Here is a 27338-nt window from a genome sequence, read left to right as displayed (position 1 = left end):
CACCACACCACACCATCGTAGCTCGGCGTTTCGGACCGCGAGGCTCACAATCACTATCATCTGATAAGGCGAGATGCGGGCTATGTGCTCACATGAAGGTTGACACGATATAGCTCCGCACCTGATTATTATGGGTTATGGGCTGCACATATTAGCATGGGTTATTTTGCCAATATCTGGCACCAAGTATGATTTTATATCGCACCAATATGTGACATCCTCAGTCATATGTCAATCTTCACTTGAGTTCGTAGGACATGGCTAAGTTGTGCCATATCAGAAGTTTGTGATCGTGAGTTTCAGGGCTTGAAATGTTGAGCTATGTTCATCACGTGAAAGCTAGTACCGTAAATAAATGTAGAAGATTTCAGTGTCTACTGTTTCATTACTGCTGTTTGACATCAAAGACCCAACTTCATCACCCACCCCCTTTTCTACTACATCTAGCAGGCACATCTTGTCAGAGGTGAATCTGGTTGGAATGGTTGGGTGAATCTCAGTGTGAAGCTTGGAGGCTCAGGTAGCTGAAGCTTCAGTCTGACATTTCACTGCAAGGTAGAAATACATAAGGTGTAAATGCTATGAAATGATACCAGCAGAACTTGCTATGAATAACAAAGTTTCAACATCCACAGAAATATAACTCCAGTCTCTTCACGTGTGGTGGACATACACAACAGAAAATCCCTATCTACAGATCGTATCATCTGGGAAAAAGGCAATGCGGCTGGTGTACTGCAGATTGCAAATATTTGTTGAATTCCAATGGCAGATTCGGAGCGTCTTCGGAGCAAGTTTTGTTGCTCCGCCGAGAGCAAGTCTGTTCGATTGGCAGATTGGGAACAGTTCTGGAGTCTTCCAATGGGAGCTTCGGAGCGGCATTCGAGCCAAGGTCGCTCCAGGGAGCAACCCAGACTGCTCCGCCAAAATAGGCAGATTCAACCGGAACTCTATGTGACGTGTCACTTGTCGCTTGTGCTTCCTATTTCCTGTCTCTGCTTCGCCAACATGGCCGCATCGCAACCCGTACGGTGAGCTACAACCCGTCTTCGCCGTGACTATAGTCTTCCGCGTCGTACGTTGGCGACGTTTCATGAAGGAAGCGATAAGTCAGACATTACAATGGCAACGTTAGGAGATTAGAAGGACTTTGATGTTGCAAAACATGGCGTTATAATGGAATATGAGTACCTCTTTCTTCTTCTTCCTCCGTCTCTGACCGTCATCCACCAAGGGAGATTGGCAGGTGCTAAACTCCAAGTTGGGCGCAAGTGTTCCAGTGGCAGATTGGGATCACTTGCTCTAGGCCTGATCAAGCCGCTCCATTGCCGAGTCTGCCACTTGCTCCGATTCTGCCATTGGAATTCAACAATTGTTATTGCTTCATAGTCATGCACTACGTGTAACATTTTGTTCCTGAACTGGGTAGACAGAACACGGTCACCGTGAGGGCTAAGAGTACAATGCCAGAATGAAAAGTGGGGTTAACTGAATTGGCCCTGCAGCTACCCTCCCTTTAGATTAATGAAAAATCGAAAAAGGACATTTACATTCTTTCCACTGCAGACCCAAGAGTACATGGCTTGTGTATAGGGTTAAACTGTCGTCACCATCATCTGAATCATTATCACTTCGGGTAAAACCAATTCAGCCACCGATACGAGCACTGGAGAATGCCAAGTACTGCACATTTAGCACGGGCATTCCACATCTTGTGTTACCTAAATTGCGAGAAGCCCTTTATGTGTATATATATATATATATATATATATATATGGATCAGGGTGCATCACGTACGTAACGTGTCGTTTGACCTTTGTAAAAAATGGCTGAACAGAAAAATATGGGGTAAGCGGCTACCTTCCGACCATTCAATATGCCACCTATTAAAATTACTTTTGACGTGTTTACTTTTAACTGAAACAAATTGAATTTTTCGAATTGAAGTCAGAAATTTGCCAAGTCAATGTAATGTTTTTCTTGCTAAATCAGATAGGCTGGGGTTGAATTAGCCAAACCCACCACAAAATACGTTTCGTAGTACAGTGGTTATGTACAGAAGAGTTGCCAGAAAATCACAGTTTAGTTGCGCATATTTCAGTGATGCACTGAGTCTGCCGCAGAACAGCACCGAGAGGGTTGTACAGTGCTGGACAAAAGTTTACGGAACGCGCGAGCGGCGTATTTTCTCTGGGCAGAGACACCCTAGCGGCGAGCGGAAGCGGGCGAGTCCACGCGTTCAGAGGGATGAAAGAGTGCGCTTGTGGCGACCCATCGTGGTAGTAGTGGTAACTTTGCTTTTGAGTGTAACGAACGCCAAAATGGCTTCGTTTTCGGTCTGCTGCACCGAGCGCGAGTGGAAGTCCCTCCGCTATCGGAGAGATAACAGGGCGCTAAGATGAATTGAGGTGACAACGTGCTGCAGTGCCTAGTTTTTGTCTTTTTTATTACGCCTCAGCGTAACGCAGCTGACATGGCCTGCGCAGAGCAGGACTTAAACATAATCGAAAACGTCTGGGGCAGCCTGAAGAAGAAAATGAGCAAGAGACGGACGCCTACAAGGAGGAAGGACGCACTTTGGGAATTTATAGAAGCAGAGTGGTCCTTGCTACGTAAAGACGTGGACCTTGTCCGTCGGCTATACGCTTCCCTTCCTGTGCGTATGGCCCCAGTTATTGCTGCGAAAGGGGGGCCGACGGTATCGTCTCCCCCGCCCCTTTTTTTTTGTGTGTGTGTTCAAGGGTATACGCTCTTTTCTTCTGTTTTTGTCTAATAAAAAAAGAAAAAAAAGCTAGGCGCTGCGAGCCCGTTGTCACCTCAATTCATCTTAGCGCCCTGTTATCTCTCCGATAGCGGAGAGATACCGCGATAGCCACTTCCCGCCACCTTACCGCGATAGCCACTCGCGCTCGGTGCAGTAGACCGAAAACGAAACCATTTAGTTACACTCAAAAGCAAAGTTACCACTACTACCACGGTGGGTCGCCACAAGCGCACTCTTCCATCCCTCTGAACGCGTGGACTCGCCCGCTTCCGCTCGCCGCTAGGGTGTCTCTGCCCAGAGAAAATACGCCGCTCGCGCGTTCCGTAAACTTTTGTCCAGCACTGTACCACTCTCCAACTGATAGAGAGAGAAGCTGAAAATAAGGGAAGGGTAGCGATAATGTATTTTGCTGCCGTCCACGGATATCACACATGATATCGGATACCAAACACGAGAAGGGCGGGGATGTCAAAGCATGCAGGAGGTGTACTTGGTTCCGCTAAAGAGCAGTACCTTCCAACAGCATAGAAGAAAAAGTCAAAAGCACCAATTAACTTTCTTGCTTTAGTTGTTTATGCCTTCGTATCCAGCAATCAGAAGCCCATTTGTCTGCATATACTCCCTTTCCTCCTTTTGTGCAGCTACTCTGTCAGGTGGAGAGTGGTATACCCCCTCAGGCACTGTTTTGCTGAATGCTTTTCGTCGCTGACAAATGTGCAACTAAACTTCGATGTTCCTATGACTTTTTCTGGACACAACCTCCGTATATATATATATATATATATATATTTCACCCGACAGTACCAGGTTGTAGTGTTTGGCATGCGAAAACTGTGCACAGTTCGGCATTTTTTCGTTGATCTACGATGCACAAGGGGACTGTGAAAGTGCATTTTTCTGATTTAGTGGCACTAATGAGTGAGTTTGAGTGCTGAAATTGCCAAAGAACTAGAGCCATGTGTCATAGCAATGCGTAATATCATATGGGTGTCTTTCACACTGTTGGGGCACGCAGTCATAGTTCTGCAGAAGCTTCAATGCTCTAACTCCTCCACCAATGCCACTTCCTCCTCAGCAATATTACGCATTTCTGGTGAGACAACAGCATTTGGGTTAATCAAAAAAATCAACTACTGAAGACAGAAGAGTGGAACTTCTTAAATGCAGTATATTGGTCCTACTACACCAGAAAAAAAAGTGCCTTAACAGTTCTCTTGCATCTCGTAGCACCCAGCTTTAGTGGTGTACTTCAAAGGCTCCTCTCAGCCCTTGTAAATGGTTCCCGAAAAGAAGGGAAAAAGTGACATGCATGAAATAGGCAGCGTAATTGAAATTGGCGATGGTGGAGCAATGCAATTGGGACACTTAAGCTGGAATGACCCTTAGTAGATGCATCAGCCATACCTGTCAGTGAGGGACTCGCTTGTTGTCTGCGTGGATGCCTGTCTTCCCTTTGTCCTCCGCTCTTTTGCATGTCTTAACCAGCTGACAATGGCACCCTTCACATCCAGCTTTGTCGATCCTTGAATTTTGCGATTTATTTTGATGGTTGCTGCAGTGTAAATGTGTAGGGATTACATTTATGGGACTTGACAAACCAATGACTACCAAAAAATTTACATCAGTTGCATTTTTTAGTCTGGTCAGATGAATTACGTGGGGTGTCTATCCTCTTTGTATTATCCAGAGCAAGTACTTCATAGAAAAACGCTACACAAACCTGGTTTTCACGAGGAGGTGAAAACTGCATATCAAACATGATTGACGTGACAGCTGCTTTCAATCAGCACTGCATCATCTGCTGCTTGTCAGATGTCTATGTGTTTACAGCAGCAACATGATGATTACGTGACCAACAGAGGTTATGAATCACTGCTGAACATACAATGAACAGAGGTAGTGATGTCAATTTTTTAAAGGAAAGCTTCAATTAAGCCTATAGCAAAAACACACTATTCTAGAGGGTGTAAAAAACGGAAGACACGCTGGTGAACATGGTTCATATTCCAGTTTATAGATGTTGACCCTGCTGATACACCTGAGCACAAGAAACTGCTATGTTCCTATAGTCTGTCAAACTTAAGAAAAAAAGCAGAAATATGCAACTCTGCAAGAACACTAACAAGTCAATTCAGTTTTATAGCTAGCTCATCAACAGGCAGTAGTTTATCCAGAATTGCAACAATGGGGGGATAAATCACTGCAGGGCATGAAATTCAAGATACAAGACCATATGTTTGAGACCTCTAATCGTCAAGGTTGGCACAGTACAGGCTCATACTCCACCACCCCACACTAAGAACTTAGTACATGTGGATGAAGGGTGAGGAAAGTCACTGAAAAGGTTGCCAGCTGCAGGACTCTGGCTCATTCCATTGTGTTAACTTATGCAGATTTTTTAAATGCATCTCTGATTTATATGCTAGGTGATTCCACGTAGGACCAGGCAGGCTGGTCCAGACGTGGCCTCTGATTTTACTTGAAAAATTATACGCTGTTGGCCAATATCTCCAGGTAACGAAGCCATTTGTTTCAGGCCCCTATGTGCATTCGTTGCCGAGAAAAGAAAAAAAAATGAAGCGTGAAGCGAGGTGGGACTTGCTTGTATCACACTTTTCGTTTTTCCGAGCTTTGGCTACTCCTGGTGGAGACGCCACGCCTGGAAGAAACCTTTGTGATTTTGTTTCTGGTTTCATTACTGCTTTATGCATTTTACATAATATACTTACAATGTATGAGACCTAGAAGATTCAGCTTGGAGAAACTGCTTTTTTTTACCACGGCCCTGCCAGTTGTACTTTTCTGCCACTTCATCTGTCATGAGGTAGTTTAGAATAGCCGGCATTGACATCTTTTCCGCCTAGTTCAGACAGCTCTTGAACCTGCGAAACAAGTACACATAAAAATGTTCTCACATCTATAGGCAGATGTGATCCAAGTCCACAGCATGATGGTAGACCATGCTATCAATCATGATATGGAAATCAGTAATGGCACGCTCTTCGAATTAAAGTTATAAAAATTGACTGTCATTTACTGCAGCCGTATGTCAAAGACAACATATCGATCAAGCATCTCTGAGACACACGAATGCTCATCAGGCAGCACAAAAACTGTACGTAGCTAATGCTAATTTACTAAAAGTTCCATGTGCTACACACAGGAAGTAGAGAGAATACAGCACTAAAAGCCACGAGTAGAAGCTGTGAAAGCACTCCCAGTAGTGCGAATAAGGAACAGTTTTACGTATTACATCCCCTAAATGTCACTGCACACAAAATCCACTACACATGCAATGAGTAAAGACGCAATATTGAACAGGAATTTTTCAGTGCAAGTAATTTACATTTTGTGCCAGATCCTACACTGTGTAAGCGGTAACTGAGGATGGAAGCTGCATATGGTCATGCAAAAGGACAAAACATTTAAGTACAAGGTTGTTGCGTTGCATCGATGTAAGGGAAGAGACAAACTCTTCTAGCCGCTCCTGTGTTGAGAATGCAGATGTCACCATTGGTTTCGAGAGACTAGGTCCATGTCTGGTAGGGCCACTAAGCTGTGCAGCAATCGCATCCAAGGTTTCACTGTGCTCTTGCTGTCTAAGGCGCAAGATGTGGAGAAGACGTAACACTTGACGCTGGAAATCTAATGGTAGATTAGGGTTACCAAACAACACAAACATGTGAACAGTAAGCAGCACTTGAGCTCTCTGGTCATTTTTTTTTTCTTGCTTTCTGTTTACCTGTATATTGATTAACACTGAACTCCGCCAACTAAAGCCATCCAACAAAATAATAAAGCCTAAACTATTATCAGAAAGACAATGCATATGCAAACTGGTCACATATAAAATTATATTATTATGTACCTTTGTAGGGAACGTCATGACCAAAATGCATGCACCCATTATACAGAGTGCCCACCGGAACCATAGAAGTAATTTTTAAACTAAAAAAAAATCACCATTTCACAGTTTTAACCAATGGCAATGTACTCTACGCCTAAAGGCCCACCTAATGATAGCCCAGGCAAGCTTCTGTGACGATGCATTAATTAAGTTTCATTAATTCACTTTTTAATTATCAATGGTGCAAGATTGACCCAATGAGAACATCAGATCCCTTGGGGTCACTGGTACCGTTACCGTTTTCAGAACAAAAATTGAGGCGGTTATAGCGCGAGGAAAAGGCCTGGAAATAAGGTGCACTGCTGGTCATTTTCCGACGCTCAAGTAAAAGCATTCCCGTTTTCATTTCCTGTGCATGCGGAGGTGGGAAATAACTGTCTATCCCCCATGCCACAGTGTTTTCCCTCTCCCGCATACAGAGGAACGGAAAACGGAAGCGCTTCTACTTAGGTGTCGAAAATCGACCACTAGATCGCCTTATTTCCGGGCGCTTTCTTCACGCTATAACTGTCTCGATTTTTGTTCTGAAAACAGCAATGTTACCAGTGACTCCAAGGGATTCAATACTTTCATTGTGTCAACCTTCTATTGTTGATAATTAAAAAGTTCATGAATGCATCGACACAGAAGCTTGCCTATGGCCTGTTAAAGTGGGCATTTAGGCGTAGAGTACATCGCTATTGGTTAAAAATTAGGAAAAGATCTATTCTAAAAGATCTATTCGATTCTATTTTAAAAACTACCTCTATAGTTACGATGGACACACTGTATATTACGTGCCATTGGACGGTGGAGAAGTGCGGGACGAGTCATGTGACGCCGGGGCATCATTTTGGTCTGTAACAAAATGCTCTTTTATACATTTTAATGAGAGTAATAGACTTGCAACATTAACAATTGCATAGCAGGAGCATAAATGGAGGTGTGCTAAAAGTACATGCCTTGCGTCACTGTCCATGTGCCTGCACAGGAGGTCGTACCGGTCAAACCATGTTGTGGTCCTGTTGGGGAGTCTGTGGTGGTGAAAATCTGGTTAATATAATTAGCAGCAGTGCATGTTGAACATTGGTAATTATTGCAACCAAGCGCAGGCCCCGTGCCTGCAAGAGATTTAGATAACTGCATGAACGAATAAGACGAAGGGGAGGGATCATAGTTTCGAACGTTGCACATATTTATTTTAGTGTACAGTGATACAATGTACTAAGATCTTCCTATGACACCTGTGCCATGTTTCAGAGCTGTGTGAAAAACAAAATTTCCATTGTTAATAACCACAAGTCGAATTGAAATTATTTCTTCAGACGGTGAATTGAATTTAAATAATCAGAAAAGACCCAATTCGAATAATTTCCTACCATCCGGTGTAACATTTTCTAGTGGAATGCTCATTCGATGATGTTCTGCTCCAAATTTGTGAGCCTTTTCACCCGGCATAACATATTGTGAGCCTCTAAGTTGTGTGTGGTACACTGCATTAGTAGGATGAACTGCACTGAAAGTTAGCCAACACGGGCCATGCAGCCTGCGTTGTGTGCATTTCATCATTTCTATGTTCACTTTGTAAATTTCCTGTACTTTTTTTTATAGAAACTGGACATAAGTATTTCCATCCGTTACTGGATGTAACTGTGAAAGTTGGGAGTACATTTACTGGATAGAGCAGAGCCCAGGGTAGTGCTGACCATGTGCTCAGAGAAGTTGCAGCCTTTCAGGATAGCCACAGCTGCTTCGCGGTGCTAACACGCAATTAAAAAAAACATTTAGTGATAGTATTACAAACAATGTAAAGCGGGCTTCACCTAACACTCGAGCGTAACGGTGTGAAGCCGACATACAGAATGAAGCCGTACACACACACACAAAAAAAAAAAGAACAAGGGCACTAACGTACAGTGGGCTTCACTTAACTCGTGGAAATAATGAGGCGAAGCCGCCCTGCAGAATGTCTGTAATACATATACCTTCATGTGTAGTACCAGAGCCTGTCATCTGCAGTAGAATAGTAGATGGTGATGTGTGTTCTGAAACAAGGATACGAATGTAACTTTTAAGCACAGGTACAGAATACAACAATGATAGGTTACTAATAATGTTTTGCTGGTGATTGTTTTCAAGTATATACGCATATTTGGAATGGAGAACAAGGGCTCTCTTCCAATGGAGAACAAGGAAGGAAACAAGACCACAATCCCTGTGTTATGGGGCTTGTTGTCAATAAAACCAAAGGAATTAATTGAATTTTTTGCATATTGTCAGTATTGTCGTATTGGCCAGTTTTGACCAGTAGTACTTTTCCCTTATACGGGCCAGTGTCCGGCTGTATCCCAAATGACCTGATGACGGTTCGTCGTGGCAGGATTCAAGAATCTCGATGCGCATGTCCCCAGGCACAACGAGAAGCCACGTAGCGCCTTGTGGTGCGTGGTTTTCTTTGTAGAGGACACCATTACGTAGGGAAAAACTTGGGAGTGATCTTCTGAAGATGGGAGGAACATTGTCGGCGCGGCCCTGCAGATAGTCGACGAGTGTCTTCAATTCGGGGTCGTATACTGCTTGGTAGACATGGTAGTCGCGCTCATTAGACCGAGGAAGGCGTCGTCGTCCTCGAGGCTGTTGTCCTGTCGCTGGAGTGGTGCTCGGGACAGGCAGTCGGCGTCGTTGTGTTTTCTTCCTGACTTGTAAGTGACGGTTACGTCATACTTCTGTAATCGGAGACTCCATCTCGCTAGGCGTCCTGAGGGGTCCCTTAAACCAGCCAGCCAGCACAGAGAATGGTGGTCTGTTACCACCTTGAACGGCCGTCTGTACAGGTAGGGGCGCAACTTTGTGATGGCCCATATGTGCGGGGCAATATGTAATTAAGAGCATCTATGTACGTTACTGACATTAATTACATTAATTAACTTAATTTTACCTGTGTACTGTATATTATAATGGCTGTTTTCCTACATAAAAGCAAGATACAGTTGTAAAGGCGGAAAACAACCAGACATCTTTTGACAGAAAACCCCTTAATATGTTCCTGTGGAAGCCCAGTCGGTGCCATTGCTGACCTTCGGCACTTTGGGCAATAATAATTTGGGAAGCAAATGAGCTGGAAATATAGACCCATACCGAGACTTTCTTGTGCCTGTCCCTTTTTTTCACGTGGTCCACGTCTCGGGGTCTCTTCTTTATGGATCTTGTCTCCCTGGTCTCATGTTTTTGGTTATCATCTGTTCTAGTCACCAACTTGCTTTCTTCTTAGCCAGCCTTTTAGTAAGACCAGCCTAGGTCCAAGCTACTGCAAGCTCTCAATCTTAGGCTTTGCATTAACCATATGTATGTGCAACTTGTGACCCCCACATAATGTCGTACCTTCTGTTTGCTGAACAAAGAAATCATTGGGAACGGACGGTACTTCCAGCACAATTTGGCTCTGAAGAACCCCTTGGCTGTCTTGTGGAACATGTGCAGTACGCTTTGCAGCAGGTGCTGAGTGGAAGAAGCATTACCAACAGGCCAATTGTTGCATGTTGCATTGTTGTCTCACCTGTCTGCTGATCATGTTGATAGTCTTCTTCATTGCTACCACTCTGTAGAACATGATAGTCTTCTTGCAGCCAGATGAGTGGCTGCCGTTTCCTCCTCTGTGATGGTGCGTCTGACTCTGAGCTACATTGCGCTTTTGCGAGTGCTGCCCTTGCTTCCGTATACGAAGCTGCAATGAGGTATGAACATCACTGTAATGTGAGCCGCCATCATAGAGACTACTTCTACACTTAATATTCTCTCTATGTATCTCTGGCCTATTTCTTTTATTACACTCTGTTCTACTCCCTGCAAATGTAGTTAGTTCGAAATAGCATACCTCAAACACAAATAAACAATTCCTTTCCATACTAGGACATTCAAATCAACAGGGAAGGTGTTTGTTCATGTGTGTATGTAAATATTTGTTTTTTGCAACCTGCTTCAGAAATGTACTTAACACCCTGTGCACAACTCACTATGCATACCACAATAATCCTATCGAAAAACATGTAAAATCAATGACGCAATATTGTACAATATGATGATGCACTTACAGAAGATGCCTTTCATAGCAATGACGGTCTGTTTCCATCCTTCCAGGGGCGGCAGCCCTTTCTTGATAAGGTTCCTCATGTTTTCGGGTGCGTGTTCAGGCCAAGGACATTTGTTTCTATTGACCCTATGTTGACCCTATGTTGACCCCCTGTTCCATGGACCCATGTTGACGGGAACTACTTCCACCGTGTCATCAGAGATGAAATTGACAACGGCAAACTGCATCTAAACAGTAATTATCATATTTTTGTGTTCTTGGCACAAGCACTTTCTAAAACACAATGAAGCTAGAAGTCAGCATGTAGCAGAGGGACGACGGCATATTTGTCATGAAGTTGCAGTCTAACAAGTTTCTTCACACCCTCTACTGGCCAGCATTTCAAGGTGGACAGCTTTGACACCAGAAACACACCGATGCGAGATGATGCATATGGCATATCATACAGGTCCTCCTTAGCAAGGTATTCTCTGCCTATGATACAGGGCTTATTGCTACTGCGAAGAACTGCAAAATTGCTGATTTCAACAACATGTCCATTGATGTCGCAGCAGTTGTTGCCCTCACTACTAGTGAGAGTTGTGTGGCCCAGCTTCACTTTTTTGTACTGTGGGCCCCGACACTCGGGAACCAGAGGGCCATGATTATGCTCTTGATGCATTTCTAAGCCCACTATTTTATTTGCCCTAGAGGGCATAACCGCAGCGTCGTTTCCTTCAGAAAGTCTGTGACGCAGCTGCTCAAGTGGCAACTCTCTCTTCTTGAGTATACGCTTCAGCACCTGCATGTAATTCTCAAATGAGAACGCACTGAAAGTATCAACCGCACCATGCTTTCTAACGTCATTTGGCAGATGAGTCAGGCAATGGACATTGTACGTCACATGCTCTTCTCCATACAGCGGAATGAACCCAGACACAAAGAAACGCAACAGGTCAGCTGCATAGTCTGCATGTTCAATACACAGGCCCTCGAGTGAAAGGATCCGTAATGCGCAGTGGAGTGTGATGAAGTTCAAATATACATCATGATGAAGATATGGCTTAAGGATGACTGACCCTGTGTACAGCAACAACTGACGGAACTCAGTGGCTTTCCATCTGTCAACTTCGTCCAGCCCTCTTGATTTGCGTGCAAGTTCACTTGGTATATGTCGTCGGGCAGCAATAACGGCCTGTGATACAGCTATGCGATCAGATGGACTGATCATTACTTTGCGGGGACCTGACAGCCATAATTTGACGATTTTTTTGTGACTCCCAGGCAAACCAAATGCATATAATCAAGGGGGGCAACGTCGATACAGTTTATAGGCAGCCTGGTCAGGATTGAAGTGCCCCTGTGGTGGTCTGGGTCTGACTGGGAGCGAAAACTGATCCGTCCGTGCGGCAGCACCAGATTCAAGGAACACTGTCCTGTTCTTGATGTGTTGCCCCTCAACAGTGCACTTAGGACAACCGGAAAATGCATTGTGGCCTGCTATTTGAAAGACAAATGCACGTGCTGGCGCATCACATATTATACTTTTTATGCAGACGCGTACTGTGCTGCCTTTTATGCAAATTCCCTCTGCCATCAACACCTCCAGTTCTGTGACAATTTTGCCAAGGAATTCATTTGCAGAGTTGGGCTTTGCATTTCCTGCATAGACACCAACAAGAAACGGTGCATCGTTTACACCTCTTGCGATACATTGAATTGGCCAGAGCTGCATTTTTGAGCTCTTACTAATGGGGAGCCCATCAATGCTCAGAGAAAGCTGCACTGTTTGAGGATTGACATGCAAACGCTCTAGCATCCTCGACAGATTTGCATGTAACCCAATGTGGTAGTAGCGACCGGGAGGCATAGAAACGATTTCTGCAGAAACTGCTTTGCGACGAATCTGCAACAAGGCCCGAGCATCACTCGGAAGGCCAGTGTGGCATTCATGCGTCCTCAATATTTTCAAAAGTGAGCTCACAGCACCGTGTGTTATGTTGTGCTCTACTGCCCACCTTTCTAGTGAGGCAAGCAAGTCTTCGTTTCCATTTCCTCGCGGTGCAATAAAGTCCGCAACGTCACCACTTCCACGAGAGTCATCAACAAACGCGGTGAATTCCTGAACACTTGACAAGAGGTCGGCCTCCGATATATCGGAGTCAGACAGAACCGGCGAAAACGCATTGTCGGAACACCTGCTACTGTCATCGCTTGAACACTGCTCCATGCATGACGTACTCGCCTCAGACTGATGTGACGGATTTGAAACGTTATGGCTGGATTGACTGCTTTCTGTTTCGCCAGCTTTGGGAGGCACAGCCTCCATGGCTGACAAAGCGAAAGCTGCTTCTGTCCGTCTTAACGCCTGAATATACGACGTTTTTTGGCGTCTTCCTTTCGCTTTATGCATGGTCTTTAGTATGTTGCAAAATGTAGCTCACCTCCGGCTCACGTTGCGGTCAATGAAGAGGTCGTGTAAGCTTGTAACTTGCAGACGCACCCAACCCAACCCAACCCAAATGACGCATGTAACTGTCACTCGCCACTGACTTGACCGCCAGATCACAGATTGGCGCCCGGCCGAACCGCCCCCACTGTTGCCAGCAGCTTCCTCCTTTCGGTGCTACACGTGCGACAACATGCGCTGGGAGAACGACAGCATTGAGGGCGACACGAAGTAACAACGAAACAGCAGGTTTTATAGTGGAGCGCAGAACGCCGTCTGCCGTCACTGATATCGGTCGATTTGGTGACTTACACCATGGAGGAAGGAAACACAGGAGCGGCCCTTCCAATTTTTTGCCATTGGGACGGGCGTGCCAGCTTCGCACTGCATGCTGGGATGCTCCTGTCTGCCATGTGACCGCTCACGTGACCCCAAGAGCATGCGCAGGCCAGCTGCCAAAGCAGACGACGGGGAGTCGTGGTTGTCTTGCAGTTCAGATATCTGCATTGTGATGAACGCCGCGCGTCCATCATCTATATTTGTGTGTGTTCGGAGGTTTACTCTTGGTTTACCCTTTTACTACAAAACCGGTCAGGTTCTGCAGGACAACCACGCAGGACTAGAAACATCATTCGCGGTAGCGATGTTTGTGTGAAGCATGTCAGTAATCAAATTTGTGCAACGATGGAGGAAATCAATTGAATCTGCAGCTGTAGCACAGCGCCAGCTTGCAAAGGAAGGGTTCAAGATGACTCTCACAGACAGGGGTACGCCAGTACGCCGAAACAGCCGGTCAAGTACGTGCTTGCAGGAGACGTTATTCCCGTGACAGAGCTGCTTTCTGTTGAACGACAGCCGCAACCGCGGCTCGAACACGTTAACAAAACGTTGTTTCCGCAGTGGTGCTCACATTTTAAGAGTAAAGGACTTTGGAAAAGCGTAAAAGCACGAAAAGCAGCGAGAGCAACAAAGCGTTGCCAAACCGAAACTTTAGAGAGGATCACGTGGTGGACAGGAAGTAATGGCGGTTTTGACAGGAGCGACCGCCAGAGGGGTCCCACGGAAATCTGCTCGAAACGGCCGCTCCTGTATTTCCTTCCTTCATGACTTACACGGACACCCCTTCGATGTTCTATGTCTATCCGGCGGCCGTACTTCACTGTATAATTTGGGGACATAACATATCTTTTAAGGGTATCCTATGGACGCCCTACGTCTATCCGGCGGCCATAGTTGAATGTATAATTTGGGGACATTAGATATCATTTAAGGGTATCCTACGGAAATCTAAAGGACATCGATTCAGGCAATTTATTTTGGGACAATAACCGGACATCCGTAGGACAGATGTGGTTGACTGGGATGCGATTGTGAACACAAGCAGGCACAAATATGAAAACAAAGGGCAAGAAAGGAAGAAAACTCACCCCTGAAACCTGAGGTCCAGAGAACAAAGGGGCGTTGCCTCCCCGCTACAGCATCACTCGTTGTTACGCCTAACGATATCCCTCATTGCATATTGGATAGGATGCCGGAACTGTCCAGTTGACCGGCAGATTGCAAGAAAACATACGCACCCAGGGAACACATGGTAGTCAACTAGACGTCCAGACCTGTTCTAGCCCTAGACTTTAGGGATAGTGCCCAAACTAGACGTTGACTAGACGTCTAAAAGTCTTACCATTATTTAGACGTCTAAAATTAGCGATTTACTAGACATCTTGTAGACATTTAGTAATTGACGTCTAATTGTAGACGTCTTGTAGCTGGCCTTGTATATACCACATATTAGAAATCATCAAGATTTTGTTTTATTAGCTTTAAGAGGTGTGAACACATTCACACATCAAATACAGTCACTATATTATAAGAGGTGGTTCTAAGCTTAGCTTTCAGGCTTACAAAACTGAAGTTCAATTGTTACAAAACATATGCAGGAAACTGAATTACTTGATGGCAGGGTTAACATAATTGTGGTGTTCAAGTTGTCCGGCCCTGGTGACTGAGTCTGTTCGCCTTCTGATCCCGAGATCGCTGGTTCGAACCCGGCCAAAAACACCAGCAACTTAGTGCCAGGATACAGGTTGCTTAGACATGCCATCTTCCACAAGGGACATTAAATACGGTGTGTTGTGTGATGAGCTTTCATTGCACATTTAAGGACACTCAGGTGGGCAATCCACAGACCGACTGCTGTGGCGTCGCTCATGATCTCAGTTGTCTCGCAATGTAAACCCCAATTGTTATTAAGTCTTCCATGCTGGTATCTGTCCACAAGAGTCGTCGCAAGAAATCTAAAAAATGTAGCCAAATGCAGAAAGAGAACTGGAATTAGGAGGGTCATCCAAAAATAAGTTTCCCGATATTTGTTATTCAAAGGAAACACCACTAGGACAAACTGAATGGTGTAGTAGTTGGGTGTGACATCCCGGCACTGCAGATGTTGGTTAATGGAGTGCCGTTCACCTATGTGTCAGGCATTCAAGCATGGATGTAATATTTCCGAGTACGTCTGACTATCCTAGTAAGGAAGAGTTGTGAAAGATGAAAGTCACTGAAAAGGTTAGCCAGCTGTAGGGATCGAACCCACATCTTCTGGATTACCGGTCCAGGGCTCTACCAATTGAGCTAAGCTAACACGCCTCTCCAACGACTTTCGGGGTGCGTCATCTGAAGGGACGACAAACCAGCCACTCACTCTCACTCACCCTCCTTTCACTCTTACATTTTTTGCTCACTCATACACACATTCATACGACGGAAATCGATGCAAGCGGCACTTGTTGAACAAGAGAGAAACTGATGTTCTGAGGCTGGAACGACATAGAAGGGACAGATACAAACAAAGCCTCAAATTGCCTAAGAAATCCTATCCTATTTTTCGTTAAAGAAAAAAAGAGTGCTTTAGAGAATATCCACTGACAGTTAACACCTGTTTATACAAAACACTTTACAGGCATTGAAATGGTGTGTCCTCTATACAGGGTCGTGAAAATCTGCACAATGAACAGTACAGTGGGAGATCAGCTATAACACCACGAAACGACGTTTCTTTTCTGAAATTCCGAGAATTGTTAACGGAGACTGGCGGGTCACTGGTACTGCACTGATACTAATGGGAACAAATTTCCTTCAGCTTGGTCAACGAAAGTTATGCGAGATGGGGGCCACATTTGCTCGGTAATGTTCGTAAAGAGCAACGAATGAATGCAGCTTCCTTCAATGGTATCAAGACGGTCAAGAGGAATTTCTTGGAACAATTATTATTAATGAAACATGGGTGCATTATGCAAGTGCCGAGACATAATTCCATAGGAAGTCATGGTGGGTGCCCGGTGAAAGCATTCTGAAGGAGGTCAAACTCGCGTTTTTGTCTGGAAAGGCTATGCCGACAATGTTTTAGGACTATCATTGTGTGCAACTTGTAGATTATCTCACATGCACAATGACAGTAAATGCAGATGTACTGCGAGATCCTGGGAAAGCTTCAAACTACAATGAAACAAAAACGCACAGGACTTGGAAGGGTGTAGTCAGTGATGGGCAGTAACTACTCATGAGGTAGTTTAACTACAACTACTAACTACTTCCCTTAAAAGTAATTGGAATTACTAATTAACTACATCTTGCAAAAAGTAATTAAACTATATTTGTAACTACTACAAAGTAGTTTCAATTACTTTTCCAACTACTTTGTGGAAAATGGCTGTAAGAACAATAAAGGTGTCACTAATAAGTAATAATAGACAGCAATATCGGTTGAAGTAATAATTTAATTCGATGTACATTCGTAATGCGTTCATACCATCCTGGTGCCCCTGAGTCCCAAAGCGCTCACCTGTCTGCGGTCATAAATTGGTACAGAGCAGATACAAAACTCTTCTAGTGCTCCAGTGAGCTTCAAATTTTTCCAGAAGGCAATTCAACAAAACAAAGGTAGTGAAAGAGGGTATTTGCAATGCGAACAGAAAATGGTAATCCTAAACGAATGTGCACTGCCGCGTTGCCATTAAAATAGGAGTTGCCGTTAATCGGTGGAAATTGTCTATAGCAAAGCACTTGAATACACAGATCATTTATTAACGCAAGTGAATTTACTCACCCGCACGTGTTTCAAGAAGTTACTGGAACTTCTCACGCTGCCGGACAACGTACGACAGGGGCAAAACCGGCACTCTGCAGTGAAGTTTGCGCTTCCCTCCTTGACCTTAACATTCTTGTAGGAGTACTCAATCACGAAGGAGTCCATCCCGACAGTGACACAGGCAATAACGCCGACAAGAAGAAGAACGTGAAACATGCTGCAACAACAACGAACGCATGCTCGCTGCAACCCAGAACGCTAATACTTGGATTGGATTGCCTCCGGCCGCGACCAAGCGGGTGCCTCGGGCTAAGGCGTCTGCTACGGCTTCGCGCGATCACCACGAGGTCGCGGGCGCGGCTTCGTAGTTAAACTACAGTAGTTAACTACAAAAAATGTAATTTAACTAACAACCTGCAACTACATATGACAGAGTAGTTATAATTACCAAGTAACTACTCGAAAAGTAATTTAACTAGTAATTCAACTACATGTAATTGAACTACTGCCCATCACTGGGTGTAGTACAACCACGTCAACGCTGTCTGCACTCGTCTTGAAAGACTCGGGATTTGTTCCAGAAATTCATCTGGAAATTTGCCAAAGAGAGAAAGAGAGAAAAAGTACACAAGCGAGCTGGTACAACGTTGAAGTAGGAAGCATCACCTTGAGCATGAGGAGGATGAAGTATACAGGAGACACACAAATGTGAGTTTCCAATGAAAAAACGGCTAGGAAGCAAGCGAGCTGGTGAAGATGATGCATAATGTAAAACCCCGAGAGTTTCCTTTTCGTGAGCTTCCTGTATACTTCGTTCTCCTCGTGCTCACGGTGATGATTCCTACTTCAATGAAAATCTGCTGTTCCATCTTCCTCTCAAAACACCCCTCGGCAGTCACCAATTCGCAAGTGATCATGAAACACAAATTGATCAGGTGAAATGCAATGTGAATGCCTCACTTTGTAAACAGGGCATAACATGGCACAGACAACGTATTGAATACTTGGTATCACAGTATCAAAAATGTTCAGCTAAATAAGGAGACTATATTAGGGAGTAACGTTGAGCTCTAATCTGTACATAAATTTTTTCAATGTTGTGCTATAGGTTTATTATTTTGTTCACAGCAGAGGAACTTTTGTTGGATGATCCTCATACATGAAGGAAATTCCTTATTCTCTTACTTTCCATCACACGTGTGTGGAGCAGCAAGTGCAATCTGTTTGCAAATGATCATACTGAGGTAATAAAACTGGACTCTGCAACAACCTTCAGAAACTATGCATGAATGCACCACATTAACTTTGTCCAATTATATTATGACCAAATAGATAGTATGTAGTCTTTCATGCTATGTGAGTTGTATGCCCATATATTGTAACAAAAGATCAGTCAGATGCAGGCAGTCTGACTGAGGTACGTAGATAATTTAAATAATGTCCATACATATGATGATCCGAGTGTTTTTGGCTCACTGACATGCATATACACTGACAGCATCCACAACTAGACAACATTACCAGAATCTGAGTGCTGTGAAGTAATATTTTATTTTACTGAATATATATCTTTTTTTCTTAACGAAAGCCCGCATTTGTTCGGGGCAATGTTTCTTGAACTAGCGTTCCTGCTGCCGTTACCGTTGCTGGTAAATGTAAATTTTGCACGTTAGTAACTCCCCTGCAGAATACTACGCTGCACCAACTTAAAGAAATCAGCAACTAAATTATTGAATCACTGAAACGTCAATAAAAAAGTCGACGACTCCGACGAATCGTGCAGCGCAGCACTATAAACCATAGGTCCACAAACACAGAAGCACTTTGCACGTACTGTGGGCAGCAGATAGCAGATGTTCGTTTACTGCACATAACATTTTCCCACAAGCTACACAGCTGCAGCAGTAAAAATGAATCTGACGTGACTCAGGGATTTCAGGACCCTTCAAAAAATCTTGAAACTCCCCATGGTATCCCTTTGAAATCGCTGAACAGGCAATACGCTACATATTAGGCACACCTGTAGCTCAGTAGCAAAGGCACTGATAAAATGTTTGCAAAAAGAACAGCGATTTTCAACACACACATCACAAAATACGACACTCGTCGCTGTAACAACGATGGCGATGGCATAATGATGATGATGTTGGTGTCACTTCCGCTGGATTGGCATATGTGTTATTTAACATTTAACCTCTACCACCCAATTATAATGAACGGCCACAGAAATTAAAGATATTACAAAAAATAAGTACTCAATAAGCACGAGCTAAAGCAATGGCAATGACGTCTGCCCGTCTACCCAATCACCATCCATCATTCATCCATCCAACCAGTTCGAACCAGTTCAGTTTCAACGGTTGAAACTTCAAACTTTCCGGACGCGCAACGGGTAGCAGTTGGGGTCTTCGCGGCTGCATTCCATTGGTTGTTATACGAAAATCTTTCGAAGTTCTAATCTCCCGCGCGTTTTGTCTTGCAATTTTTGAGCATAGCGAGAACGTACGCCGTACTGTCCAGTGATAAAAGCTGTTGAGCGCAGCAGAGCTCCCAGAGTACTGTGGTGGACAGCGTTTCTTTGTTCTCTGGCTTCCAAGTTTAAGGGGTGGGTTCACTCTTCATTAAAGTATGTGCCTGTTTCTGTGCACCAAATCGCATGTAGTAGAGATGCGCGGCATAATATCGGAATATCGTTTCCTTTATTTCGGCCTCGTATCACCGATTGAAGCGTATTGGAAGTGTGGGTTGACCTGACTGCACTTGCATTCAAAGTAGTGATTAACGTTGTATGTTCGGCAGTAAAACGTTTCATTAAGTGCCTTGGTTCGTCTTGGTGCTAAAACAAATACGGTATTACTAATTAACCATCGAGATTCACGAGTTTTCGATGACTGTTGAAGTCTTGAGTAAACGAAAGTCGACAGTTACGGTTTGCACGGCGGACATGCCGGAACATAAATGCTGGTTAGTTCATTGTCATGTCAGCTCGACTTCGGTTGTTGCATTTTTCGCTGGTAGTGAAACTACACACTGAAAATTTTGCGAAAGTACTTTTGTTTGCATATCATGGTTTCATAGCAACTGGGTGTTTCTTTTTATAGGTGTTTGGACTATCTTGCATCGGTGGATATGAAAATAGTGGTAACCTACCCTACGAAACAGCTATTTGCACATAATCACAAGTTCCCTGTGCGGTGAGGGGAAGCAGTTGTTTCTGACGTGTGACTGTGTTGCCCTCCAATGTTCCTGATGTTCGATGTGCCCCCTAATCTTACTCTGGAGGGAGCCTCTTTAAATTTTTTGTCAACAAAGTATTGCAAATACAGTTGGTGGAAGACTCTAACTGCTTTCCATTTACATGGTTGTCTTGTGGTTAACGAAATCGAACTTTTTTTCAGAGGCTGTGAAAGTCAGCAGGGAAGTGCGATGTAGAAGAAACGACTGCCAGAAGCTTGCTAAGGAACCGCACAACATGTGTGGGCAGCAGACAAAATATTCATCAAACGGTACAAAACTAGTATTTTTGTGCTTGGTCGTTTTGAGACATCCTTGGTATTGTATGGAGAACAGCGTGACTATGTCATTCCGTCTTACTTCACCCAAACAGCTATCTGGTAGTAGTGCAAGATTTGAGTTCCTAAAAGGTTTATTCACTGAAGTCACCTCAGCGCCATACTATAGGTCCCTCAATGTTTAGTCATTGCATTTGTTCGCTGCATTATGCTTTTTAGGTGACTATTAACACCAAAAATATGGAAATTGCTCAGACATTCTACAAATCACAGAGCAACAAGTTTTAAACACCAGATATACGGTGAGTATAATATGGGTAACAGCTTGACTGAAATCTACAATAAGGCTGAGATCTACCAAGGCCGATGGCAGCAAATCTGCCTGCTAGCGACAGTGGCGGTCTCCTGCGGATGACGTCATGTGAATAAACTTGTATACTACTTGTACGTACTTATAATATTTGACGTGGTGATACAGCTCTTGCTTTGTATTGTCTTTTATAATATACACAGTGTTTATTTTTATCCTGTACAGAATTTTTGCACCAAAGTTATGAGAGCGGCACAGATGTTGTTTTAGCGTAATGCAGTGATGGAAGTGCTGCGCCAATCATGGAGTGCTTAGCAGTCGCCTGCTCGACCAGGTAAGGTCGTGTGTCACGAGAAAACGCCTGTCACATTGATGTACTTTCACAGCGACAGCTGTTACATCCTCATTTCCCTGAGATCCTGGCAGCGTCCGCTAGAGCCCTGCGCAGATAAGATTTTTAGCATCCGCGCACACGTTATCCGATCCGCACCGTTGCATACACAACCGTTTAGATCCGCAAGTTTCGACGGACGCGTAAACACAGCCGGATGAATGTTGGTATAATTTCGGATGCTTCCATGCTCTCATGGAAGGACTCATGGCGACAAGCAAAGGTAAACCTTTCAGCAAACGCGATATGGAGAGACTTCTGGAACGCTTCCTCATCGGTGCTCGTGTGAACGCCAAAATGCATTCTCTCCCGTCTTGGCTGTGCATGGTGAACCCGGGCATGCGCTCACTGTCGGTGCGCAATACAAATAAATTGCTAGTAGAAAAATTGCAGCATGCGGTATATCCGACCTCGAGCCATCCGATCCGCACACCGCAGAAAGTGATAAATTCTCATCCGAATCCGCAAGTATCTTACGGGTATCCGCTTCCATCCGCGGATGGTGCAGGGCTCTAGCGTCCACATCAGGTAGTGACGCGCAAACAGATTTTCAGCTGTTGCTGCAATTTGTGTTGTGTAGCTGTAACAGTTCTGTGATTTTTGTACGTGCAGCTTCTTTTCTTTGTGTCTCTCAGATCAGTGTTGATACAGCTTTTGCTCTTATGTGGCCAGACAAGCATCCCGTGAAAGAGTGTGCATAGCCACTAAACAAACTATTTAGAACTAGCAGGCTATATAATGTTTTCTGACATGTTTTGTTCTATTTTCTAGCCAGAGTGAGTCATTGGAGGCAGTGCTGCAGCACCAACAATCACTCGTTGGAAGAAAGGAATGAGGTGGCCATCAACACCCTGCTGCCAGTTCAATACTCCTCAGTCAAAACACAAGACGCCTGCTTGGCGGCAAAGTCAATCCAGTTTTAGACAAGAGTTTTGTACCGTAGACTTCGTGTGTGGTTTACTGCGAATAAATGTTTATGCTGAGATCCGTGTTGCTATCAATTATATCACATTTCTGCATGAATGCATGCCAGGACGGTAGCAGGGACTAGTCATGGTCTAAAGTAGGTCTAAAGGTGGCTAAAGCAAGGTACAGGAAATGTATAATCCTAGACCTGTCGCCTGAATGGAGGGATAAAATTGGTCTAGCTGTAGACTTCATGTCTAATACATGGTTAAGTGTCTGACCATGTTCCAGACATCCAGGTCAAGAGAATGTCTAAATCACGGCTAGATACATAGACATCGGATGTCTAGGGCTAGATGGCTAGGTGGCGTAACGTTAGACGTGTTATTTGACGTCTAGTGGACGGATACTAGACATTTGGTCTAATTGCCTAGACATTCTATAGACATTCCTTATCTCTTTTTTTAGACGTCATTTAGACGTTTACTAGCCCACCATGTGTTCCCTGGGCACGAAGCTGGGCAAGAAAGAAACTTACTAAACTTCGAAACACCACAGTAGCGAGCGTCAGCTCCAGCAACTCAGCGAACAAGTTTGAACACTGACCGTTGCGCTGCGCCGCTGGCGGCGCCCTCTGCCGACGCAGTTTCCAAACTGGCGCGCTGAGGGTGCTTCACAGAACGACTGCGAAGCAATATGTCGGACTCCACAAGCGCCTCCTGTAACGGGGGATACACAGGAAAGGTGAGTGTCTGCGACATATGTGTGTATAGTGAACTAAATGAATTAGTAATGATAGTCTTCTGCAGCTCTATACGTAGAAAACCAACTGATGACATGACTTCCACGGCTGCCCGGAATGCGTCCTGTTTTCCTCAACTGTTTCTGTAAAGTCAGTGAGAAACTGCATCGTGAAATACAAAATATCTGTTTCAGAAGTACACAATAAAATAATTCATATTTATTTCAGTATCATGCATCTGTGGGTTTCATCATGGAGATCCAAATGAGCTCCCGAGTGGCTCAGTTCCACTTGGAGGAGAAACGTTGCTACTTCGGCTGCGACCAGTTGCAAGCTGGTATTTTGAACTGGGACCAGTTCAAGCTGGGACCAGCTCAAGCTGTGTTATTGAACTGGGACCAGTTCAAGCTGGAACCAGCTGCAAACTGGTTTTCAACTGGTCCCAGTTCAAACTGGGACCAGCTCAAACTGTGTTATTGAACTGGGACCAGTTCAAGCTGGGACCAGCTGCAAACTGGTTTTGAACTGGTCCCAGTTCAATAACACAGTTTGAACTGGTCCCAGTTGGAAAATTTTTCATCTGGGCTTCTTCGCGCTTACGTTTTCGTCTGATTGCAGCACTCTTGCGTGCTCACATTTTCTTTTGCCTTCTTGAAACTTTATTCAGACTAGGTTGTTCATGGGGTCAGTGCAAATAACAATTGAATTTAATCACCCTTGGCCGGGCGACAAAAGGAGGAACGAGACAGCCGACGCACGACGCGAATTTAATCACGTTGAGCCTCACGGTTGCAAGACACGGTTTGTAGTCGCTCTGTCATGACAGCAGCAAAAACAAATACAAGGTTGGCTCTGTGCTGTTTGAAAAATTATCAAACAGCACAGAGCCAACCTTGTGTTATAGCTCCAGTGGAAATGGTTGCATAAATTGCGATGAAAGTCTAAATGTGGTCAACGTGTGACATGCTTTTAGACGTCTAACGGCACACATCTACTGCGAAATACCTCGGCCATGTCTCGTAGACCACCCCTTCCTAGACGTCCAAATAATATATAGCGTTATGGACAGCTTGTAGACGTCTAAATTTCTCGGTATCCCTAAAGTTTCAAGTTAGCCCATTTTTAGACGTATACTAGCGCACCATGTGTTACCTGGGTACTGACACAAGTGATCAGATGAGAGACATTGAAGTAGCAAGCCAGATTAACCCGTCTGGAGTTTCAGTTAACACAGCTATTCCGACATCGTCATGTAATTTTCTTGGTGGTTCGATATTATGATGAGGTTCTGATAAGATTACCTATTCTCATTTCACACGACGAACTGAGGTACGAACGTATTATCATGCCATGGTAAAAAGAGCTTTGCTAATTGGTTAAGCAAGTATATGAATAACGGCACTGCTAGGCTCTCGGATCATCGACCACCAAGATGCTTCAACTGGTAGTTTTCCACGCCCTCTGCCGCTTCGTGGCAACTGTTGGTAGCGAATGCGACACGGTTCCTTTCGACGCCGAGAGTGTAAGTCTTCGACCTATGTAGTGTGCCTCAGATCTTAGTGGTTTTCAGCAAAACAAAATGACGTTCGAGATAACTTCTCTTATTTTAATGTTGAAATTCATGCCTACCCATGTAGCACATGGTGGGATAATCGACGTCTAAACCAGGTTATAAGTTGAGACTTTAGGGCTAGGTCTAAATGTGGGCGTCTATAGGATCAGATATACATCTCACGAAGGTGAGAGTTACATGACAACAAAAACAAGAGGAGAGATGGCAGTCTAATGCGGCGGGGGAACCAGGGTTGTAATGGAAACTCACCTCAGGAGGGACCAACAACGGCTAAGGGGCCTACGGAGGAGCCTGAGGGCGTCGAACTCCCTACTGCCTGGAATGGGGGCTGTCACCCAGGAGCTGGGGCTCGGAGGCTGCATGATTAAAATTAGGATCAGACATACATCTCACCAAGGTGAAAGTTATACGACAAGAAAGAAAATAGCGGAGATGGCAGTCTAATGCGGCTGGGGGGAACCTGGGTTGTAATAGAAACTCACCTGAGGAGAACCAGCAACGGCTAAGGGGCCCACGGAGGATCCTGAGGGCGTCGAACTCCCTGGGGCCTGGAATGGGGGCTGTCACGCAGGCGCTGGGGCTCGGGGGCTGCATGATTAAAATTAGGATCTGACATACATCTCACCAAGGTGAAAGTTATATGACAAGAAAGAAAATAGCGGAGATGGCAGTCTAATGCGGCTGGGGGGAACCAGGGTTGTAATAGAAACTCACATGAGGAGGGACCAGCAACGGCTAAAGGGCCCACGGAGGATCCTGAGGGCGTCGAACTCCCTGGGGCCTGGAATGGGGGCTGTCACGCAGGAGCTGGGGCTCGGGGGCTGCATGATTAAAATTAGGATCAGACATACATCTCACCAAGGTGAAAGTTATATGACAAGAAAGAAAATAGCGGAGATGGCAGTCTAATGCGGCTGGGGAGAACCAGGGTTGTAATAGAAACTCACCTGAGGAGGGACCAGCAACGGCTAAGGGGCCCACGGAGGATCCTGAGGGCGTCGAACTCCCTGGAGCCTGGAATGGGGGCTGTCACGCAGGAGCTGGGGCTCGGGGGCTGCATGATTAAAATTAGGATCTGACATACATCTCACCAAGGTGAAAGTTATATGACAAGAAAGAAAATAGCGGAGATGGCAGTCTAATGCGGCTGGGGGGGAACCAGGGTTGTAATAGAAACTCACCTGAGGAGGGACCAGCAACGGCTAAGGGGCCCACGGAGGATCCTGAGGGCGTCGAACTCCCTGGAGCCTGGAATGGGGGCTGTCACGCAGGAGCTGGGGCTCGGGGGCTGCATGATTAAAATTAGGACCAGACATACATCTCACCAAGGTGAAAGTAATATGACAAGAAAGAAAATAGCGGAGATGGCAGTCTAATGCGGCTGGGGAGAACCAGGGTTGTAATAGAAACTCACCTGAGGAGGGACCAGCAACGGCTAAGGGGCCCACGGAGGATCCTGAGGGCGTCGAACTCCCTGGGGCCTGGAATGGGGGCTGTCACGCAGGAGCTGGGGCTCGGGGGCTGCATGATTAAGATTAGGATCAGACATACATCTCACCAAGGTGAAAGTTATATGACTAGAAAGAAAATAGCGGTGATGGCAGTCTAATGCGGCTGGTGGGAACCGGGGTTGTAATAGAAACTCACCTGAGGAGGGACCAGCAACGGCTAAGGGGCCCACGGAGGATCCCGAGGGCGTCGAACTCCCTGGGGCATGGAATGGGGGCTGTCACGCAGGAGCTGGGGCTCGGGGGTTGCATGATTAAAATTAGGATCAGACATACATCTCACCAAAGGGAAAGGATCATGAGAAGAAAGACAATAGGGGAGATGGCATTCTAACGCGGCTGGGGGGAACAAGGGTTGTCCTAGAGACTTACCTGATGATGGACCTGTTGATCCAGGAACATGGAATTGTCGCAGGTGACCTCAGACGCGCGCAAGAAGCTGACAGCCCAACAACTTCGTCGGCTCGCAGGAATTAAAAACAAAGGCTCTTGCAGTTCGCTTTTATTTAGTCAGCTTACGAAGAAGAGAAAAAACCAAAACTATGTACATGCGAGCTCCTTGATCTCTTCGACTCCATCGGGGTGCTTGAAGCCTTTCGCTGCAGTCGCATGGAAAACGGCAGACGGATCCCCACTGAAACGGTCATTGTGACGTTTGCCGGTCATTGCTGCCCCTCTGAGATCAAATCCTGGCCACTCATCTTTCGTGTGGACCCCTTCACCCGCAGGCCTCTTCAATGCAAACGCTGCTTTCGCTTCGGTCACACTGCCAAGAGCTGCAAGTCCGATGTACGCTGCCGACGCTGTGGTGACCAACATGACGAATCCTCCTGCCCTGCTGGGTCACCGCTGAAATGCTGCCTGTGTGGTGATGCTCACCTTGCTGACTGTGAGACTTGCAGTAGCCGAGACCAAGAGACTTCTCTACTGGAAATCATGGACACGCGTCACTGCTCGCGGTATGATGCTGCCGCTGTCATGAAAGGCCGTGGGTTCAGCTTTGCACGAAAAGCTCAGACACCTGTTGATGGTAACCTCGAGAAGCTGATCACCAGCGCCGTCGAGGCAGCTGTGTCCAAATTGAGGGACGAGATCAGCCCATTGATTGCTCTGGTCACGTCTCTGTTCCCTACTCTGTCAGAGG

The 27338-nt window shown here is 45.2% G+C and overlaps 1 protein-coding gene across 5 annotated transcripts; it reads right to left on the bottom strand.

Annotated features, from left to right (window-relative positions):
- Positions 1–3518: 3518 nt before the first annotated feature.
- LOC135378828 (uncharacterized) lies at positions 3519–26653 on the bottom strand. Of its 5 annotated transcripts, XM_064611939.1 has the most exons (18): positions 26567–26653; positions 26334–26432; positions 26101–26207; positions 25868–25974; positions 25634–25740; positions 25401–25507; positions 25169–25274; positions 24936–25042; positions 22910–23090; positions 14596–14705; positions 10742–10967; positions 10207–10374; positions 10032–10148; positions 8636–8695; positions 7613–7684; positions 7452–7508; positions 6198–6409; positions 3519–5646 (listed from the first exon to the last, which is right to left on the bottom strand). In XM_064611939.1, exons 11-18 carry the CDS (start codon positions 10818–10820, stop codon positions 5575–5577), a joined length of 837 nt encoding a protein of 278 aa, XP_064468009.1. In that variant the 5' UTR covers positions 10821–10967; positions 14596–14705; positions 22910–23090; positions 24936–25042; positions 25169–25274; positions 25401–25507; positions 25634–25740; positions 25868–25974; positions 26101–26207; positions 26334–26432; positions 26567–26653; the 3' UTR covers positions 3519–5574. The 5 variants fall into 5 exon arrangements, with proteins under 5 accessions (XP_064468009.1, XP_064468004.1, XP_064468006.1 ...); XM_064611934.1 differs by lacking the exons at positions 3519–5646; positions 6198–6409; positions 7452–7508; ... (3 more) ...; positions 10207–10374; positions 10742–10967 and adding an exon at positions 11534–13366; XM_064611936.1 differs by lacking the exons at positions 3519–5646; positions 6198–6409; positions 7452–7508; ... (4 more) ...; positions 10742–10967; positions 26334–26432 and adding an exon at positions 11534–13366 and having other exon boundaries at positions 26567–26647.
- Between the last annotated feature and the right edge of the window lie 685 nt (positions 26654–27338).

Source organism: Ornithodoros turicata, chromosome 1 (assembly GCF_037126465.1).
Source record: "Ornithodoros turicata isolate Travis chromosome 1, ASM3712646v1, whole genome shotgun sequence".
NCBI lineage: Eukaryota > Metazoa > Arthropoda > Arachnida > Ixodida > Argasidae > Ornithodoros > Ornithodoros turicata.
The sequence above is the reverse complement of the archived record's forward strand: the minus strand, read 5'-3'. Positions and strand labels throughout refer to the sequence as shown.